The sequence below is a fragment of the Platalea leucorodia genome, assembly GCF_965183815.1.
Source record: "Platalea leucorodia genome assembly, chromosome: 10".
NCBI classification, from domain to species: domain Eukaryota; kingdom Metazoa; phylum Chordata; class Aves; order Pelecaniformes; family Threskiornithidae; genus Platalea; species Platalea leucorodia.
In genome coordinates, this window is record NC_138832.1 from 23,640,879 (window position 1) to 23,662,742 (window position 21,864).

The 21,864-nt window shown below is 40.6% G+C and overlaps 1 protein-coding gene across 1 annotated transcript; it reads left to right on the forward strand.

Annotated features, from left to right (window-relative positions):
- Positions 1-9,768: 9,768 nt before the first annotated feature.
- On the forward strand, positions 9,769-20,794 carry LOC309595900 (uncharacterized protein C8orf48; the record flags this gene model as incomplete). The annotated part of the gene is made up of 4 exons (XM_082323420.1): positions 9,769-9,835; positions 16,680-16,912; positions 19,414-19,566; positions 20,696-20,794. 4 exons carry the CDS (start codon positions 9,769-9,771, stop codon positions 20,792-20,794), a joined length of 552 nt encoding a protein of 183 aa, XP_082179546.1.
- Positions 20,795-21,864: the final 1,070 nt, after the last annotated feature.

A 21,864-nucleotide genomic window follows, 5' to 3' on the forward strand; every position in this document is an offset into this window, starting at 1 on the left:
ATGGATATATGATGGGTTAAACAGACTGTCAATATGAAAAGCTGCAATTTCTAAATGAAGGCATTTTCTGAAGTGTCAAAACAACTCATCAGTTTGAAGTAAATTCTGAAAGATTCCCAAAAGACTCAACCTATTACTGAAGAAAGCTGATTAATAAGTCTAGTATCGATCTGTCGAAAGTGACTTTGCCTTTCCCTTTGAAAGCTCTCCCCACAGCAACACACGGGGAATTCATCAGGATGGTCCACAGGGAAATCATTAAGCAAAAATAATAAAAGGAGAGAAGAAAATGAAGAAAATCTCCAACATTTACTCTATGGGTTTCTGAGCTCTCCTCTTTCACATGAATTCATGTCATGTTCAGGAAAAAAACCTAACCTGTCCATCTAAGGGGACACATTATTCCTCAGAAGCACAATGATAAACCACTGGTCTTGAATACCCAACTATTTAAAGCATCTCCTTGAAGGCGCCTACAATAACTCTGCATGGGGAAAAATAAAAATGAACTGATGCAAACGTAGACAAGGATGCAAACCGACTTAAAAACACCACCTTTGTGTGTCTCTGAAAGGAATAGGATCGTGCACTGGAACTTTCTTACGCTCAAGTTGCTGTTACAAGCAGCACTGAATCTATCCAGACAGAAAAGATCGAGACTATCGTGAAACACCTGACTTAGAGATTCAGTCCCACCCCATGCGATCTTAGGTTTGGGATCAGCAAACAGACAATTCCAAGTGTAGTACTTTGAGAAATCAAGAGCGGATCTAACTCTAACGCTTCTCCACTACAAGTTTTACTTCCTCTGTAAGAAACTACCATCAAATGCCTGGTCAGTCTCCTCTCTGCTCTTCAGACAGAGCGCTTCCCACCGCTGCGCCTGTTCTCCAACAGGCCTTTACATCTCTGGTGAGGAGTCTGGATGCTTCCATATAAATGGAAATATCTATGTATGTACATATATGAATAGGTATTTTATAATGCTGACTAATGGAACTTTACTGCATTTTCAGATGTTTTCCCATGAGATCACTGCAATTTCTTGCTATTGGAAGGAGAAAGGACTCACAAGGAAATCTGCAATCTATGCGTGCAGTTTGCACCCAAACACGGGAAGGTAGATGTTGGCTCTTTACCATCACACTAGGACACACAGTAAGAATATTTATCCAGCTGAAAGCGCAAAGCAAAATTAGGAAGGCAGAGCGTAATTATGCTAACTGGAATCAAGCCTATGTACTGAGGCTAATACCAAACCTTGTAAATGCAGCCGTGGCTCCTTTGTAATCCCAAGTAGTAATTTCTGTTTTCTGTCTCATCCTAAGGACATCCTTTCCTCAGGTTACTCTAGGGAGAGCGTACAATGCTCTCCAGCAACTTACAGAAGCAACACATTGTACAAAAACTTGGCATAAAAAGACACTTGTCACGCTCTTCACAACCAGGACCTTCACTGGATGTTTCTCCCCTGGGTGGTTACCAATCTGACCAAGATGAAAGAATACCTGCCTGCAGAGATGCTACTGTGACCGAGGACAAGATAGTAAGAGACAGTTTATCTTTTTTTCACAAGAGATTTTCAGTCCTCTTTTCTCCACCATGAAGCCTAGTGAAAATGCAGCTAATTGTGGTTTCCTCCTACTAACCAGAGCATAATTAACAACAGCTACCTACAGCTATCTACATTTTTTTCTACCTGAAACTCTGTGGACACTTTTAATATTTAATTTGTATGCACACTTCTGATCTGCCATGGACACCAGCCAGTCTCGAGCAACTTTAAGCAAAAATCAATCCATTTCTTAATTAGAGATGTGAATTAATGGAAACTGAAATGACCATTTTAAACACGGCAGGCCCTAAACAATGACTCCCTGAGATGCTGCATGCCCTAGAGCGTTTCCTTTGTAATAGTTTCAAACTATCCACTCTCATCAATGATTTATGCCGTCTAGGTGCTACTTGGCAGTACTTTCAATGTCTGTGCTGATAAAGAAGAAAACTTTCATTGCATCTTGAACTGTCAACAAATGCTTTGAAATTTCGTAAGAGTTCTTGCATTTGTCCTTCATACTTCCAGAGTTTAAAAAAAAACAACCTCAAACTACCTGCCTTTTCATACAGAATAATGCTTATGAGCATCTCATTAATGAGTCACATCATTAACTTTCTCCACCATCAGAATATGCTTAATTCCATTGGCCTTGCACCATAATTCTCCAACTGGGTACTGAACCTCGTTGTGACAGCCCAATTAGTTCTGCTGGCAACGTTAATGACATTATGATTATTTGAGAAACATACCTAGCAAGTATGAATTCTTATGCAGCCCTCTGGTTAAAAGGGATATTACAACTTTAATAGAAGGAGACATCGAAAAGCATTTACCCACACAAAGGGATTCAACAACTGTGTTTAATTTAATATAACATATGATAAAGAGACGAGGTGGAGTAAAAGCCTGTCACTGCTTCTCACACAGTATTATTTATGGCTCTATATAGGACCAACTCCATGACATTAGCAGACGGAAATCTTAATACCTTCTGACACAACTGGGTTGAGCCATCTATTATCACCCACAAATCCTTTAAAAACAAATACTGGTTCAAATAATTATGGCGTTCAACACATTCAATTCCTAGACACCAACAAGGGGAACCACAGTGATAAAATTACCTGTTTTAGGGAAGACCAGGGAAACAACTGATCTGTACCCCGGGCTTCAAATCAAAAGCCTTTAATATTGGGATCACACTCTCCACTGAATAAATGTCAGAGAAATAAACTTGATAGAACAATATATTTTCCATGCTGCAAAATTATGAATTTTAAAAGGGACTGAGAACAAGAAACTACAAAGTCTTTAACCTCTAGGGAATAAATTCAAATACCAAGCAGGTCAGTAATAACCTAATCTCAACTGTCACCGTAAAAAAACGGACAATGATAAATAACAAAGTACCAGGCTGCCAGGGAAGTATTTAGTGGGAACTGTGAGGATCTGTGTTATTCTTGGTTATTCTGTGTTATTCTCTGTGTATCGTGATTAGAATTTTGAAGAAAAGGTAATGTTTCTCCCAACCCTATTTCACCATCGTTTATAACCCAGAGCATGAAAACTGTCAACCTACCTCTTCGATTCTTCCAGATACTTATTCAGCTTGGGTGCTTGCTAGCTTGTCTGCAACATTACTTCCCTGAGAAGGAAAATACAACATAGAGCAATCAATGAAAGGTGAATCTTGGCATTGGAGAGGTTTAGGACACAATGCAGATTTTGCTGATCTAAATGGCATACACTTTTTTAATTACATCTTCCTCCCTCCGTAGTGTTCGCAGCCTAAGTCTCATCAGTGTTCAGCTGACTCCCACTTCCTGCAGTATGGATAAAGGCCCCTTCCATTTGCAGCTGCACGCCTCTCTGATCACTACTAAAATTTGTATGGATGGAAAATGTAAAAGAAATGTTTATTACATATAAATTATTTTAATTTCTTTTAGCAAGCTACATGAAAATGAAAAGGGCCAGCACCAAGCAGTCCACTCTCTGCAGAAAGCAGTGAACGACTGAATCTTAAAACACGCGAACAATATGTAGGCACACCTGTTTATTCCACTTTGCTTTACACTCCACTGCATCAATGCATTTATTTACTCTTGCAACACTGTCGATCTATCTCATTACGCCGGCCACACTTCCTTTATATTATAGGTATAGTTGCAGCACACAGAGTTCTCTCTTTCAAGAGAAACAAGATCACGTGCTGCACTTAAGCAAACACGAGAGAAGACAAGATCCTAAAGATCTCAGCTCTAAAGAGTTCAGCCAAGCTGAGAGCTTGGCAAGTCAGTCCAAATACAGCACAAGGTGTTTAGGAGGATAAAATACCTCAGTGACTTACATGTGAGAGACCACACGCTACGCATGCCAGAACTGAAGAATAAGCTTTTCTTGATAAAAAGAATGACTTCCCTGAAAGAAAAAAAAGTGGTATTAGCTAACCTGAAATAGCAATGTTAAACCAAGATCCCAGCATACAGAAGAGCTGCTTTTATCACGACATACCTATTGAAATTGGGCCTCAAGCTACAGGTAGATTTCACCCCCTGAAATACGAACTTCTTGCACCTTATTTCCGTGACAGTGTGGCACCAGGGCTGTAGCTACACTACCACGAGCACCGGGCTGCCCACAAAGCCCCTGGCACCCCACACCAACGGCCGGGCCTTGCCATGACCCACACCAGCACCCAGCCTGTCCAGCCTGCCTGCCTCAGCCGGCACCTCCCAACCTGCGCTTTCGATGTAAAAAGAACAACTATATAAAAGCAAAAGGGATTGTAACGAAAGGCTTTTCTCCACGCCTGGCTCCCTAAGGGGCACGGAGGACGTGAGGAAAATGGCGGCAGGGCCAGGGCGGGAGTGCCGCCCTCAGGCCAGGCCCCCGCCCCTCACGCCGCCCCGCCGGACCCCTCACGGCGCCCCGCCGCCCTGGCAAACCCCTCCGCGGGGAGACGGGGCGGAGCCGTGCGCGAAGGGAACCGGCCTGCCCGCCCCGCCACCCCGCCCCGGGACGGCGCCGGGGCCTCGGCCGGCCCCCCGCTCCCCTCGGCCGGAGCCGTCCCCTCCGCGGGGCTGGGGTGAGTGGCGGTGAGCGTCAGGCGCCGCGCCCGCCCTGTGAGGGCGGCCTGGGCCGCCTCGGCCCGCCAGCGGGGCCGCTCCCGCTCCCGGTCGCCCCGCTCGGGGCTCAGCGGCCCCCCCGCGCCCCGGGGCACCTTTCTGTGCTGAAGCGGGGTCGGTGTGGCCGGGCTGCCGGCTCTCGATGCGCTGGCGGGCCGGGGTAAGGAGCCCCGTCTGCGGCGGCGGTGTGAGGGGAGGAGGCCGTCTTCGCCCGGCGGGAAGGGACGCCCGGAGGGGAAGGCGCCGGCTGCCGGCGGGGGTTCAGGGGGAGCGGAGGAGGCCGGACACGCACCCGGGTCCCTCCTGTGTGGCAAGTTACCTGCCTTGGGAGGGGACTTCTCGGTGACAGCTGGGCAAGTGAATGTGCTGGGGGGGCTCGTCCCTGGGGGCGAGCCTCGGAGGTTGCAGGAAGGCCCGGTGTGGGTGCTGGCAGTGTGGTAAAGGATCGCCTCAGCGTCTGGTTCGTGCCAGGGTGTTCGAGAAGGGAATTCGTCAGTTGAAGCATACGTTAAACGGTTTTGGAAAGTTCGTGTTTTCAGCCTGGAAATGCAGGATTGTGGAATTTAAAAAAAACAACAAGCCACAAGCAAAAGAACACCCCACCTCTGTCGCCTTTGGGTTTTAAGTAGAAAGTGCATGGAGAACAGTTTCTTAATCGGCTGTTACTTGGTGGAAACGTAGGTTTTTCACGAGTGTGGTGTGTTGCAGTCACATTTTTGCCTACTGAGAGGACGGAGCTTCTTTCCCTCAGGTTTTCTTCTAAAGCGCTTCCCATTTTCAGTGGCACTATATCACGGCAGCCTCTTCTCAGTGGCGAGTGAGGGTTCTGTCACCGCGTCTGTAAGACAAAGTGATTCTCAGAAAAGCAATTCAGACACTTCTGCGGCTTTTCTTTTTCAGAACCCTTACTGAAGCACGGAGCTTGCTTTCCGCCGATCTGTTAAGGTAGATAGTACCAGCCTTGTGAGGAATAAAAGCCGTATGATAGCAGATACAACTTTAAAGTTGTCTGTAAACATGTTTTATTTGCTATTTATGAGTATACTTATGGCATCTAAGTAATTTATCTGCTGATGTTGTAACAAATACCTATTTTTCACTGTGAAAATTAGCTAGTATCAGTCCATTTGATGTTATGAAGCATTTCTAGTTCAGCCAGTCATGTTACTTGCTGAAATTCATCTTCTCGCTCCTCAACCATCCACGTGCTGCTTGTGCAGCTGCGACTTCTGAGGTCAGCTGTGGGCAGGAGAACTAATTGACTCTCTGTTTGCATTTCCCATTGTTTTTTTCCAGGAGTCCTGATCTTAATAACCAATCTCCAGCCTGAATCAGTGGTGGTGTAATGAATAAAAGAATTCCTCAGCGTTTATTAATATTTAAAGTTTAGATGACAACAATTCGTTAATCTTTGGGACCATGTTAAAACAAAAAGAAAACCTTTGGGCCTAGAAATTGGGCACTACAGATTGGTTTTGGAAGTCTAGCCGTGGGAAGGAAGTCCTGAATTTGTTTTAGGGGCACAGGGTCTTTACACAGTGCACAGAAAGACTTTGGCAGTAATGTGGCATGTAGAACAGGCAGCGTAGCATATTCAGTAGGGAAATGGCCAAGGTCAGCACCTTTAAAACGAAGTTGCCTAAACCCCAGTAACAGACGCCACGTACAGTGGCATACCTGAATTTCAGGCATGACAGAAAGTGCCTTTGTCTACCTGCTGTTCTCGTGTTGGGGTTCCCATCTTTCTGAGGAAGGAGCCGTGACTGGGACTGCTGCAAGCATCTTTCCAGAGGGGTGTTGCCCATACATTTACTCTCCTTACTTTATGAGAGTAGGGAAGCAATTGGAGCAAAATTATTCAGGACAAAGTTATTTAGGTCTTTAAATTCAAAGGAAGAAGGGGTATTGCATCATTCTAATAAAAAAGGATAAAATAAGTAAGGACAAAGCTTTAAAATAAACCTGTTACATGATAAGTAATTATCTGAGGTCTGTTTTGTTCCTGGAGCTTGAATCTGGAGAAATTTTATTTCTTTTTCACGTTGGAAGCATGACTTCTTATTTGGGAGCATCAGCTGGCTGATGCTTGTTATGTTTTCTTTTTAATTTTCTAGGCAAAATCTAAGCAGAACAAGGAGGTTTTGCATTTCTGAGTGGTGAGAGGCTTAATAATCTGAAGGCAAAAGAAACCCAACCCATTTTTAAAATGATTTTGTTTTCATGAATGATTTTATCCAAGTGTTACTGTAATTTGCTACAAATTTGAAAGGAATGCTGCTCAGAATTCATTGCTAATGTTCAGTGATAACTGTTACTGTGTGATTACCCAGCGGATCTTAATGATGTAGTACTTTGATCAGCAGTAGTGCTTTGAAGGGTGTTGCCTTGATCAGTGCACTGATTAAGTAGTTATTTCATCCATCCATAGTGGTAGCTAGAGCTGTAATATTCCTTCGTATGTCCCCCATTGCTATAAGTAATCCAGTCATTCTTCCTGTATAATTGAACCTGTTATATGCTTTTGTTTTTATTTGCAATGCTGCACCGTGGCGACTCCCCCAGCAGATAGCTCTGGTAACTATGAAAAGTGGAATTAAGCCAGGGTTACAGTAGCTCTGGTTTGGACTATTCAGAAGATACCTTTGAGCCCCTCAGGGAGGCAGCGAACCCTCTGAATCGTATTGTTCCACAGAGGATTTAGAGTGGTCTGCTGTGTCAGATACGTTGGAACACATGTCACGGTTGGCAGGCCAAAATCATGCAGGTATGCAGAGCTTACCATGCTTGAGACCTGTCTTTCGCAGCTTTAAGTCGGTGCAGTGGAGACTTGAATCAGCAAAAATAAAAATGTAAAAATTGCACGCAGTGTTCTTGCTGTGCAAAGCAACAGAACCTCAGTATGCTGACTAGATCTGTGTCTTGCGCGCTCAGGATTTGCTGACAGCTACATGCAGAAGGGTATAATTTGACCGTGGAAACCCTTCCTTGTAATGCTGAAATTCTGTTGGCATGTTAAAAAATATTCTGCAAGATATCTTGACAGAGTTACCCTGTATGAAAAGGGCTGGGCCGTAAAATAATCTTTCCAAGGGCACAGGGAAAGTTCCAGGACTTGAAATACTTAAGAGGGCTAGATCGTACCTTAAAGCTGCATCAGATGAGTGATAAAGAAGCAGGCAGCAGGACATAAGCTAACTGCCTTAATGTCTTGTTAGGTTTTCTTCTGTCTCTGTGGGGTTCTCTGTCATTCTTCTGCATTCTCCCTTTTTCCAAGTTTGGTCTGGTCAGTATTGTGATTACTTGAAGAGATTAATATTTTTTTAAATCTCTTTTTAGTTTGGGAGCTTGTCGGCATGTAGAAACATTATTGCTTTAAAGATTAGCTACAAGATTTTTAATATATTTTTAAAAGTAGCGTAGACTTAAGATATATTTTAATGTCTATTAGCTGTTACTCTTGTAATCTGATTCTACTCCGTTCAACTTGATCAGCTGGCATATACCAATATATAATTAACCTTGTCTATATTTTAAAATTGGCAACCTGTTTCTTTTCCTACTGTAGACAAGTCCAGTAGAGATGTTCCTCCTGTCCCTCATCTAGCCAAGATTTTACTGTGGGTTGTTGGGGTTTTTTTTCCACTCTGCAGTAATAACCAGCACCATTATCACTAGGAATCCTTTTTAAATACTGTTTAGGCATGAAATCCCAACAATGCGGGGCAAAATTTGTTGCCAGGTGTATATATAGGTGAATGTAAACCCTGTTTATTGTAGCACAGCATTAGATATCAGTGCTTCAAAAATCTGAATAAAGAGACGATCATTGCCTTGGTGTCTTACTCATGCTACATTTATATAATTGAACACTGTCTAATAGATTTAACAGTTTTGCTTAAAATTTTTAGTTTCTACAAATGATAAGTTTTAATAAACATTTTTTTTTTTTCTATAACAAGTTTTTTTTAACTTATTCCATGTCTAACTATTGACATCCTTATTTCTGGCATCAAGGAGTACATGCTGGGAGGAATCCTTGCTCTGTGTGTAGATTTTTTTTTTTTTAATAAGTGTTACCACTTTTTATCTTTACAAGGTTAATGTTTCATAAAATTATGGAGTCTTCTGAATGCTACCAGTTAAATGAGAAACTAGGGAATAATTCACAGAAAAATATTTTGGGATATCGATTGCTTTCTGTGGTATACATCTTACCGAGAACAGCATATATAAATAATGAAAACCACAGAAAACCTGTCGTGCTGGTGTGCCCATGGGGAAACATTATTTCTCTGTATAGGCCCACTGTTAGTTGCTGTTAGTACCCTGAAAACAGAGTGGAGAAGTCAGGTGCTTCCTGAGCGTGCTCAGTATTTTAAGCTAGGACCACACCGTATGCATCTTGCCGTCAGTGGCGGTGACTTTTCAGACCTCTTAAGTCTTTTGTCTTTTCCCAGCTATTCGCTTTCACATCTTTGCTGTTTCCTCAGTTTCTGCAGAACTGGAGTTGTGCTGGAACAAGCTGGAGAACAGGGAGCTGATACAGATTTTTTATTTCCCCTGCCCCACGTTATTTTTCACTTGGATCGATACCTTGAGGCAGGTCACGTAAGCTCCCAAGAGTACTTGTACTGCCACAAATGAAGAGCCTATTTAGGGCTGAAAATAAGCGATGAGGCTGAATGAGGGAGGAGGTAGATTGAGGTTAAGTTAGCATTGCAGGTAGAATTGAATGTGTCAACAAGCTCTAAGCAGTAGTTTCTGTTTTTCTCAGTGTATCCTATCTTGTCTTTCAGTGGGGTGATTAGAAATGAGCAATATGAGATACGTTGTGGGACCGAAGCTTGCTCAGCATTTCACCCTGACATCACTGATATCATCTGTATAGTCCTATGGCTTGGGGTTTCTTCTCTCTCAACAGAGAAAACTGTCCCATTCAACTGGAGGCTTGTTTGCCTCCCATTTTGTTTGTCTGCAGTCCTGCTTTCTTTACAACGTATGTTCAAAGCTACCTTTTTTCGTTGTAGATGAGCAGTCTGAAGTAATGGGTTCTGCTGCTATAGAAAAGGACGTCATGGGAAAATGGATTATCTTAAAAATAAAGAAACTGGCATTAAGCAAGACAAATCTGTCGTCAAAACTGATGCCGGTGAGTTCAGTAACTTCAGTAAAAGTTATAATTCTTGTTCCTTTCGAAAGGGGAGGTAAGCTTTTAACTAGACTTAAATTTTCTATACAAGCTATTAAAGCTAAGCCAGGTAACTAGCCTGGCTTAATTAGCCAGATAATTAAGTACGAAGTTTCTCTTTTATGCTTTCTCAGAAAGCAGTTTGTCTCGCATAACACACGTGGCTTTGATGCTCCTGACATAGTGACATCACCCTAGTGATGCATTATCACAAGATCTGGATAAATACATTAAAAAATGTGTCCACATTTTAAATTTAACTGTGATCCTCCAAATTTTACTAGACTGTTTAGTTTTTCTCTTCTTCACTCCAGCTGTACAGGTACTAGGAGTGTGGGCTTTTTCCCCTCCAAAGTAAACATGACTTCAGAATTTATTGTGTGAAATGTTTTCCCCCCCATTAATCAGTTGTATTAATTACTGAATTACTTGTTTGCCACGTTTTAGTTCCTTTCCCAAGCTGAGGGAGGCAGCAGGGCACCAATTTTGGCAAGAACAATGGAGCAGCTTTACCCAACACAATGATGTAGTATATGGAGGAGGAGAGGGGAAGGGAGGAAGGAAGGATGCCGTTTGCGTGTACTGGTTATGCAAGTAACTGTGAGAGCAGATGGTGGGATGCAAGTCCTGCTTAAGTCTTTCTAAAAAGTGGGTCAGAGATACTGTTTTTAATTTTAAAAAAGAGCAAGAAAGCTGTAGTTGAGCAAAAAATAATTTAAGCAGAAGGGGAATCTTCCTCAGTCTGTACGTGCATGAAAAGTGAACAAGCTCAGAAGTTTTGTAGGTCACCTGTGAGACTGATTAACCAGGGAGATCCTTCTGCCTAGGTACTTCATGGCATTGCATTTGCATGCAAGCATCCTCAAACCATCCATATATATCATAGGAAAACAGGACCTAAGATCATTTTTAGGCTATTCTTAATTGTATAGCTCATTCACAACAGTGGTGAGTCAATGTTATGAGTTCCTGACTCATCTTCAGCATTTATCTTTCTATTACTGGTTTTCCAAGACTGCCATGTAGTCAAGTGAGAAGACAGTTAATGTAGATCATCTCCTCTATAGTAGAGAGGCTTCTGGTGAGCTCCTCTGAGATAGTCTTCCTAAAATACATCAGAATCTTGTGGCCATTTGATTCATAGAGAAATTGAGAAGGACCTGATGAGTTCAGATTCATTGAATGAGTGGTAAACAATGGTATAAGGCTGAGGAAGTTTTCCATCTCGACAGAGCTTTCCCCTGAAAGTCACGCTTGGGAAGATTTTCTCCTCTTAATCAATTTCAGATTTTTGTAGTTCTGCACAAGGGACTTTTTGCCTTTGGTTTATGGACTTCGATGAGCAGGGAGAGTCAGAGTGGTCGCTCCGTCTTGAGTAGCAAGTTCTGTTTCATTAGCTTGCGCTGATGTATGAAGTGATGCATTGTCTTCTGTCTGCCTGTCCTATCGCTTGTCATCTTAGCAGCTAAGCCCTTTCCAGGTACATAGCTGCAGTGCTTCCAACTACTGTCGATATGAAGAGCACAAAATAAGGTTCGTGCTTATGCTGCTTTCAGGCAAACACAGTACGCTGTCATGTGATTGACAAGTTATCCCCAAATTCATCAGCATCAATCACACTTAGCCGTGTACTACATTTTTTATTGCTGAATATTAACATATAAACAAAATAAGCACAGCAAGTTTTGTATACTGATATCTATAAATGCCTGCTTCTCTTTGACTTAATAATTCAGTACCTGGTAGCCCCCAAGCCTCTTGTTATTTTATCAACTTGGAGATTTTTTTTTTTTAAAACTAAAATAGAAGATGAGCTCACCTAGAACTAGACTGGTGCACAGTTAGTTCCCTCTGCAAATTCAGCAAAATGAATGATGTATGCACTGAGCATGTGTGCTACTTTTTGAATTTGTCTTCAGGTAATAAAACAAAAATTCTTTTTATTATCTTGCTACTGATAGAGTTAACTGTGAGGGGGGAAAAAAATCCTGGTTTGCACATGGGAATGCCCTGGAATGTGATTCTTATTTTTCATAGTCCTCTTTGTGGGCTGAAATAAGAAAAAACTAGATGATGGCCTCAAGCGAAGTGAGAAATTTTTGTCATAGTTGTCTTTCTGTCTTCCTCTTCTCTGGCCCTCTACCCCAGTGTTGTAGCAACTAGCTGTTATTAGACAAATGCATCACAAAAGGACTATATGTCCCTAATTCCATATAGATTATTCCAAAGACCATTACTCATCTTTAAAATTTACTACAGGAAACTGCAGTTCTTCAGCTTAGGTGTATCTGAAAGTTCAGGTGGGGCTTTTTAACGCTCTGACTTGTGCTGTATTCAGAAGTTTGCTCTCACCTTTGTTTGTAACATGTCTACATTAAACGTTTTGCTCATTTCTCTTTCTGCAGTGTTACCACTGCACTACTGCTGGCAAAAGTGAGAGAGCTTTAGTTGTTGATGTTATTTAGAGGCACAGGAATGTTTCAGCAGCATCAGGCAGTTTTGTGGCTGAAATACAGTTCAGTCAATACTATCAATTTAACCGTTATTGTTCTTGTGATAGTGGTGTCAACGACGGGAAATCTAAAAGTAAAAATGGCCAGTGTAGATACAGGGAAATAAATACCTGCGGTTCACGTTGCTAAGGTGAAAGGCGCTGGCGTGTGCACGTAGATGTGTGCACACTGACGGACGTGTAAGTGTTTATTTTTCTGCATCAGATTTTTTTTTTTCCAGCTTGTCCAGAGTATTTCTGAGTAGAAATACTAGCTAGTTTATATTCACTTTGTGAACAAATTTTCATATGTCCAAGCATTTAATTCTTGACTTACCAAATAGTAGTAGTAGTTTACTAAATGTATTTATTAAAAGTAGTAGTAGTATAAATAGTATTCTATTTATAAGAATTGAGAAAACAGCCTACTGCTCTGTGTGGAGAAAGGAGCAGGTATCTGATAGTCTATACTGGCTCTCTTGCCTGTTCCTGAGCTTTTCGGCACCAAAGCTTACTGCTTGATAACGTGCACAGGTTGTGGCATTGCTGCAGCCTTAGGCCCCGAGATTCCAGACTTCTATTTGTGTAGTAAAATAGTATTAATGTATGCTAGATGGGGAAATTCCAACCAGCAACATCTAAATGGAAACCCCTGCTTGTAAAGAAAGTTTATCGAGTTCATTAATGCCTTTATGGAACTGGGAAAGAATGAGTTTCTTCCGAAAGACATGGATTCTGCAAGGGTCTTAATGTTGTCTCAGCTCACTAATGTTGGTGGAAACTGAGGGTATCCTTCACCATGCTGGAGGAACGTTACTTGCTTTAAATTCACCTTTATAATAAATAGCCTGATGTTTCAGACTGTTTGTGTCAGTTCTGTGCTGTCTGCACAAATCTTTCAAATGCTGCGTTTGGTGATCAGGCTGTCAGCATGTTAATCTGAACGGCTGCACTCAATTGTACAAATGCAATTTAGATAATTATGAAAATGTTATCTTGAGATGCAGAGTTAAGATCTTTCTGAAGAGTAGTTATCAGTTACTGCCTTTCACGATTATCTTTCCTTTAACTGTTTTACATTTTTTCTTCTTAAAATAGAGTATTAGTAGAGCATAATAAGAACAAAATGCCTGCCTATTTTCCTATTAAATCAAAGTTGGACATCAAAGGAAAAGGAAACTCAATAAAGATTTTCTTTATTTTTCTCCCTCTACTCATATAGATTTAAAATGTCATAATTAAAGATGTAATTGCATACAGAAAGCAAAATCTATGTAGGTCACTTAGTTATAAACCACACAGCAGGGTTTAGAATGTAGACATGGAGATTAGCTTATCTCCTTCTGTTGGTACACGCCGAGTGCTTCTGTAATCAGAGCAGCTTCTTGGTCCAGTTTGTTGTGCTTTACTTTCTAAATCTTCCGTGCCTTGTGACCTTACTAATGTATGGTACGTGGCTCTGACTTGATGGCTGTTCTGGCGTCTGGTTTTGCTCTTCTTGTCACCTCCTCCTGCCTTGCTCCTCTCCGATGAAGAGGGTGTGGGAATGCAGGATTCGGGGCAACCAAGCATCAGCAGAATGTTCTTCTGGAACGGTAATTGGCACTGGCAGGGATTCTCTGCGGACAGGCATGCAGTGACGGTTACGTCTGCCACCACAAATGGAGATTGAGCATTCGAGCATGTCTAGTTCAAAGATGGAAAGGAGGGAATACGTGAAAGACACAAGAAATAAAGCCAACTACCAAAGCAAGTGCGTAGATCCTCTCGTATGCATCTCTTTTCTTTCGGCTGAAGGACAGGTGAACCTCGTATACCTAGAAGAAAATCTGAAAGTGTAAATAACCATTGTGCAGTTAAAAGACTAACTTTTCAGAATTTAACTGTGCGCTGACTTTTCTTATCATTTTTTGTTCTTGTTTCAGTAAAATTATAGTCCTTGATCCTTGATAATTTTTATTCTTTCTGAGCTTATTTACTGTTAAACATGAATTAATATTAAACAAGTAACTTCTTGAAATTGGTTGTGCAGTCAGGTTTAACAGTTGCTGTTCTCTTTGCTAGTGTTTCTTCTAATGTCTGTAAGTGCAAATGAACAAAGGGATGGGTGTATGGCAGCACACGATTCGTGCACTATTAGAAACCAATTCTTAATTAAAATGTGCTTCTATATGTCAGGAGAAACTTAAATGAATTAATTAGGCTGGTGTTAAATTGTCACAAAATGTTCAGCAGACCCCATATGTTTTACTTATGCATTTGAGTACTCAACTTAGTCTATGTAAATGCTTTGTTGTAGGTTTTTTTTCCCCCCACAGCAGTAACTTTTTCATCTTTTTATTCATTCTATGTGCAACGTAAATGAATATGCCGCTATTTTATTAGTGCGATGAAACCCAGTAGTGGCACATGATTTACACTGTTTTACAGGGGTTCTGCATTGCAATTGTAAGGAAAATGGTCTGATGACTGAAGTGGTGGTTTCCACTCAAATGTTTATGATCCTACCCAAGAAACATTTTTTGTTAAATTGCATTTTGAAGTATTGTTAATTCTTACTGATCTGTCTATAAAGTATCACTGTGTCTTTGTCTTTAGTCAATTTGATACATCGTCTTCTAAGGAGGAACAAATTGCTTTACGATGATTGATTCTGAGCTGTGGTAGTTGCACTTAAATCATATCTTGTCCTTGTTGTCCATAAAGCAAAGCTCACCGATTCCTGCTTTGCTTAAGTCTTAACTATAGATCCACTTATCCTTTATAGGGATTGACTGCATTTCTGAAGAGATACTCAATTTACTTGCAAAATTCCACAGCCGTATCTTGTGTACTTGAGGCTAAATTCATCGTAGCATATTTAGGCGAAGTTTTACATTCGTATTGTTCAGTGTTTTAAGGATTTGTGTCGTGGTTATGCCAAGGTACCCTACAGGACTGGAATGCCAATGCACTAGTTGTCAGACAAGCACCCTGAAATATGCAGTGAAATGTGCAGTGCCTCTCTAGAAGAACTGAATTTAATCACTGAAAATGAGTGAAACGGACAATATGGAGGGATTGTTTAAATGGTATCATCATACTTTCCAGCTATGTGGGCAGTCTAATTTGTTTCTGAATACTTTGAGTTAAAACAAACTGACCATACCTTACCTGTGTAGTCACTATCAGTTGTCTGACTTTTTTTGATTTTCAAGAGTGGAGTCCTGAGAAGGGAACGCTGTGTTGGCATTAGCTATGTGCAAAGGCATTCACAAGGCTTCTAGTAATGCTTACTGTAATGTTTTGTCTTCTCCTCGTTCCTCCTTTAATTACACACATTAAAGTGTTTAGTTGGGCTTCAGTAGTTGCATAAAAGCGAAATCTGTGTAATAAAGGCAGGGAGGTACTCTCCCCCGTTTAAAGAGTTGAAAACAGTGGTATCTTTTAAGGCCATGTAGTACTACACAGCATCGTTATATGCTGATGCTCCTGAAATACTGAATTTGTAACACAGTTACTCATGTTGGCTCCTCTGTATTGATGGGCTGTGTTTAAGCCTGTGGAAAATCTCCCACTAAGCACTGAATGATGTTGTAAATCCGTCCTTACCTGCCCATCTGGAGTTTAGTCTCTCAGTATTTATTTATGATTGCAAGCCACTGGGAAGGATAAGAAAAGATGAAAGGTATTGTTTAAACAAGGTCATATGAAGAATTTAGGAAATGATCATTGAAGCTTTAGAGGAAACTATTTTCTAATATAATTGCATTTCCTAAAAAAAAAAAAAAAAAGAGATGCCTAACTATAGGTTGTAGAATATATTTGAGGTGTTTTCCAGAGTTACTTCAACAGACAGTGCCTCTAATTTTTCAGTGTCTTATGAATTGCTCCTTAGAGTTACTAGGAATAGCTTTTGTTAAATGTTAATTCATTTTCTTTTAACAAGTTGCGGTTTCAGGCAGGAAGAAGCTAAATCTGTATTAGGCAGCCATTGAAACTCAGTTTATTTAATATCATAGTATTGAAGTAGTTGCTTTACTAATACACTTGTGCTGTATCATGAAGTAGTCTAGTTCTTTACGGTTCTTATCCCCTCCCCTCTTTGGAGACTATTCATAGAGACATTTAGAGTGCAAGTTCCTACAGTTATCATCCAGATTTTTATTTAAATTCTGCACTGCTGTTATTACAGTCATTGCCTCTAGGCTTGACATTAGGTTTGTTTTTTTATTAAATAGATAATATGAGGTTGCACAGATAGAAGACCAGTGATTTTTCTCTTTCCCTGATACGGTAATTGACACTTCTGTTTTGTTGATTTATGCCTGACAGAAATTACTGGATTATTAGATGGAGAACTGGATGCTCTCCGGTCTTTTTGCACCATTAAGATAAGCAAGATGCGTCAGCAGCTGATCTCTAAGCAGGCAAAGGGTGGCACGTCAAGAAAGCTGCAGCATGGATTCACAGGAAAGAAACCGGAGACAAGTGACTTGAGCTGCATTGTTCCTGATCGGCTAATCAACAGGATCTGCCTGAAAAATATCAGAGAGACTGTTAAACAGGTACTGCAAGGAAGAAAAAAAATCAGATTTTGCCTACGCTTTTGTGAGAACCACTGGGGAAAAAAGCAGTAATGTAAGCATCAAATCAGACAGGCCTTACTGATGGCATGCTCAGGCCTCTGAAAGAGATTTTTGCTTGATATCTCAAGATTTACCTTTCTCATCTTTTTGTTAGACACTACTGCAGAACTGTTGCTAGTTAAAAAATCATTGTAAAGCATTGTCTGGTGATAAAATAATGATTTTTGTGATTCAGCGAGGCTGGGATGGCCAGTTATTGCAGTCCACGACAAGCCCTGGATCAGCTGAAGAAAAAAGCCTTGTTTTCTGGTTACGTTTGCACCTGTTAGTTATAGAAGTATTCTGCATATTATTTGATTGTGGAGACCTTGTGATTCCAGTATTAAAAGTATTCCGAAGGCAAAACCTGCCCCCTGCTCCCAGCTATCTTAGACGTTAGGTAATGTTAAGAATTAAAGCGTGTCCAATAGAATCTTGGTGACGTCAGTTCCTTTATTAAGAAGCATCTGTATCATCTTTACACAATGCAAAGTGCTTTTCTTTTTCACAGCCCAGTGTTTTTTTCCCACCACAGGGTACGCATTCTGACACAGGTCCTCCCTTCAGCTCTGCATCTAAGAGTCTCAAGATTGGTATTTTTTTTGGCCAGTGATCCTTGCATTCCTGCTTTGTGCTTGCAGATGGATTTGAATATGGGGTTCTGTGGGTTTGAATAGTGATCGTTGCCTACAGACACCTTTACCCGTAAATCTGGGCCTTGGCAAGTGTCTGTACTTTGTTTGAAATTGGTACAGAATGTCTGCATCCGGAAAAGTATTTCTGATAAAACAAAAAATGAGCTTTGAATAGTAGTTAGTCATTTATTTTGTTTTATCTCTATCACATTTGCTGGCTTCAATTTATTGCTATATAGCACAGTCAAAGTGATAAATAGCATATTCCTCTGCGAAATCTGTGCCAGAAGTGATACTTTCAAAGTCAGTTCTGGTGTAATGATTATTTCAGGCTTCCTGTTTGTTTAAATAGTTTTGAAATTTCAACAATCTGCATTCTTTTATTGTATTAATGTTAACCAACCCACCATCCAAATTTTGTAGAACTTTTACTGCCTCTTTATTTGTCTTACAGTGTGGTAATACATTTTCTAAGAAAAGTAACTTTGACTGCTATGTCTGTTTGCTGATGTCTTTACCTCCACATAGTAGCATTTTTATGCAGAGGAGAAGTAGTCAAGGAAGACGACGACAGAGAGGCTTGAGACATGACTTTCTAGGATTGATTCCACTGCTTTTGTAGCAACTTATTTCGTTTATGTAACCAGATGGAATCTGTGTAAATTAAATCATAAAATTATTGATATTTCATAAATGCACAAATACTGGGATTTGCGTAATGCTATTAAATATGCTTAAGATTTCATGGCGGATAAACTAACATAGGAATTAAGAAGTAGTACTGTTTATCTTACAAAGAAAACTGTAGAATTTTGTTTGTATTCTGACTCAGAGCTGCATGTAGATATTTGAACTAATTGCTTCAGAGTTTATTTACCTCTTAGACTTTTTAAAGATAATCATAACCTCTTAAAATTTGTAAAGATAATCATAACCTCTGTGGTTGGTATTTAAGGCCTTGTCTATACAGTCAGCATAGGAACACTGCTGTTCCTATAGCCTCCTTACAGACAGGCGGTTATATATGGTGGAATTATTGCTGATTAACAATTGCTGTTACCGAGTTGTGATGATCAAGTATTTGAAACGTGGAGTAAAATATGTTAATTTAACTTAATTGAGCCTTCAGGAGTTAGTGTATTTGCTGTTGTGGAAGAGTGGTTAGCATGCACAGGCTGGCTTCCTGGAACAGCAGGTACTCATTAAGCAAGAATAACTAACGGCTGGTGGTGCTCTAAACGTATTTAACACTAGCAAAATATGTATAGATTTACACTGGCAAAATTGTAATTTATACTGAGTATCCACGCAGGTCAAAGGAGTTATACTAATTAAAACAAATTTTTTGCCAGTATAACTGTATCCACACAGTTGGTTTTTGCTGGTCACTGATGCGTTGCTTGGCAATCACATGACTTCGTTTTTTTTTGACCATTATAGTTTCTGTGGAAGAAGTCAGTAATGTCCATGCAACCTCAAGCGTCAGGGAAACTTTGCCTATTACAAGAAGAAATAGTATATTGCAGATTAGTGCTATGGTTCTGAGATACAAGTAAATTTTAATGAAACTGTTGTCAGTGCTGGAAGGGGTAATAGCTGGGGAAAAGCAAATCTATTTAGTGTGAACACATTCAGATGGGCTCATCTAGATGATGCCGTGACAAAGATTATGAAATAATTTACAACTGCCTACAAAAGCAAATTTTTGTCTTTAGACAGTATCTATATCTGTATTTTTATTGATTTTTTTTTTTTTAACGGAGTGGCCATCTAGGTTGCTCATTGCATCAAAGTCTCATCTTTCAGGTGACAGAAGCTCAAATCCATGAATCTTCAGTGTGCCCTGACTGTCAGCAGAAGAAAGCAGAGTTAGCCAAGATTACCTTTCTCAGACGAAAGAAGATGCTAATGGAAAGTGCTTTAATCCAAGAGAAACTGGAAGAACATATTTACTCCAGGGTAAGCAAATGTTTAAAAAAAAGTTGTGGTACATTTTATACATACTGTAACTAAAGAATCCGTAAGCCAGATTTCCCTCTGATTTATGGCAATTCAGATTGACCTGAATGCAGTGCAAGTCAAAATAGAATTTGGCTCCATATCATTAATAAAATGCTTGGGACTAACATACTGATCAAGTCATTTGAGTTTGCCTGATTTATATAAGCTGAAGGTCTTTCCCAGGATGTCCTAGAATTGTTTCGGGTACATCTTGATTATTTCTCCAGTTTGTTTTCTGATGGGCTGTCCAAGACAAAATGGTAAATAACAAAATGATGTGATAGTAGGTAACTGTGCCCATACTAGCCTGCCTTAGTCATCCTTTGCCGTAGGAGTCTCAGAGTAGGACACTGCAACGTGTTACGGAGGCTAAGGCCTCTCGGATACACTGAGATTTCTTCTTGGAAGAACTGTCTTCTGTCTGTGTGTGGTGTCACGAAGATTCAAGCTTTATTGTTAGGAAATACCTCTGGAATAGATGTAGGCAGTGTAAGCTGAAACTTACGGATTTCCTTGGGCCTTCTGTGGCTGCTCCTCAGGATGATCTTCTTCCTGAAGGAAGAACTCTTCTCTCACTTTTTGAAAGGGAGTCAGATTGAAAGCAGGTTGTTCTGAGCAATGAATAAGCAGTGCTTGCTGAAGCCCTGAGATCTGTCTTTCTGAGTTTCTAAGTGGGAATTTGTGCACTGTACCATGCGTTCGTTTTTTTACCTAATAATGTCAGGCTCCTGATTTTTGCCTCCCGTTAACTCCATATCTAAGGTTTGAGAACTTCAGTCTCAAGCGAGGCTTCACTTTTTTCCTCTTGTTTTTCTCGCAGCTTCCCTGAAAAGGTCAGCTGCTTTTTCCTTCTCCTCCTTAGGGAAGAAACCTGCTTTGTGGGGCAGATCACTGGCCACACTGTTCAACAAAGTTTTTAAACAGGATGCTTTAAAAATACAGCAAAATTGTGCTGATGAGTGCTGCCTACCTACTGGTTGCTTTTGAGGGACTGGATGTAGCTGCCAATGGTAGGCCTGAGATACAGGACATGAGAAATGGCAGGAATACAAAACCAAGTAATTTTCATGTTTCCTTTTTATTTCAGGATGTGCTTACACTTATCGGAGAAGCACTCAGAAGCTTTCCCAAACCTTCAGAGGATCCCAGGAACTTATGGCAAAGGCTGAAAGGTCAGAAAATATAAGGCCTGAAAGTAGTAAACATAATTTGAGGACATAAAGAACTGGGAGAGTCTTCTGTGGGCAGTCACGTACTGAATGCCAACGGCTGTGGATATAACCTGTTTTGTCAGTGATGAATTGGGTGGTGGTTTAATATTCTTGCAGGTGGAACCAGATATGCCCAGCCTGCTGACGTCTGGGTTATGATTCAACTCTTTATTCTTCCTAAATGCAAATGTTGCAATATATTGTACTCCAACTATATACGTTTTTCAAATTACAGAAGCCAACACTTTCTATTATTAATCTGACAAGTAATAAGTATTGTTTTTTGTGGGATTGCTTGTGGGATTTCAGGGCAGCTCACAGCTGCTTCCATCCATAAGAAAAATAAATGATTCCGTTTTTCGGGGCAGGGAGGTGTAATTACTGGATTTCAACTCAATCTTTGCCCACTGTCTCATCTTAAATTGAAAGTGAGAGCCCCAGGTGGAGGAGGAAAAGAAGGTTGCAAAGTAACTATAGAAAAGAGTAAAATGAAATGGAGTATTTATAGAACTGAAATAATGAGACTGTAACAGAAATTAATCAGCAAGACTGAGGATGCCAAGACAAGAAATGATAATAAATTAATCATAGAACCTATATAGGATAGGTGTCTAGGAAGAGAAGAAACAACATAGATTAAAATTGGAATAAGATGCCAAATAATATTTTTGACCGTTTTTTGATTATACTTTGGAATTTGTTGTAATTTTCTGTGATTTTTCAAGATGACAAAGTCACTATCTTTCAAAGAATATATCTGCGTGAAAGATTGGTATTATCATAGAATCACAGAATCGTTAAGGTTGGAAAAGACCCTTAAGACCATCGAGTCCAACCGTTAACCCAGCGCTGCCAAGGCCACCACTAACCCATGTCCCTCAGCACCACATCTCCCCGGCTTTTAAATCCCCCCAGGGATGGGGACTCAGCCCCTGCCCTGGGCAGCCTGGGCCAGGGCCTGACAGCCCTTTGGGGGAAGAAGTTTTTCCCCATACCCAACCCAACCCTGCCCTGGCGCAGCTTGAGGCCGTTCCCTCTCGTCCCA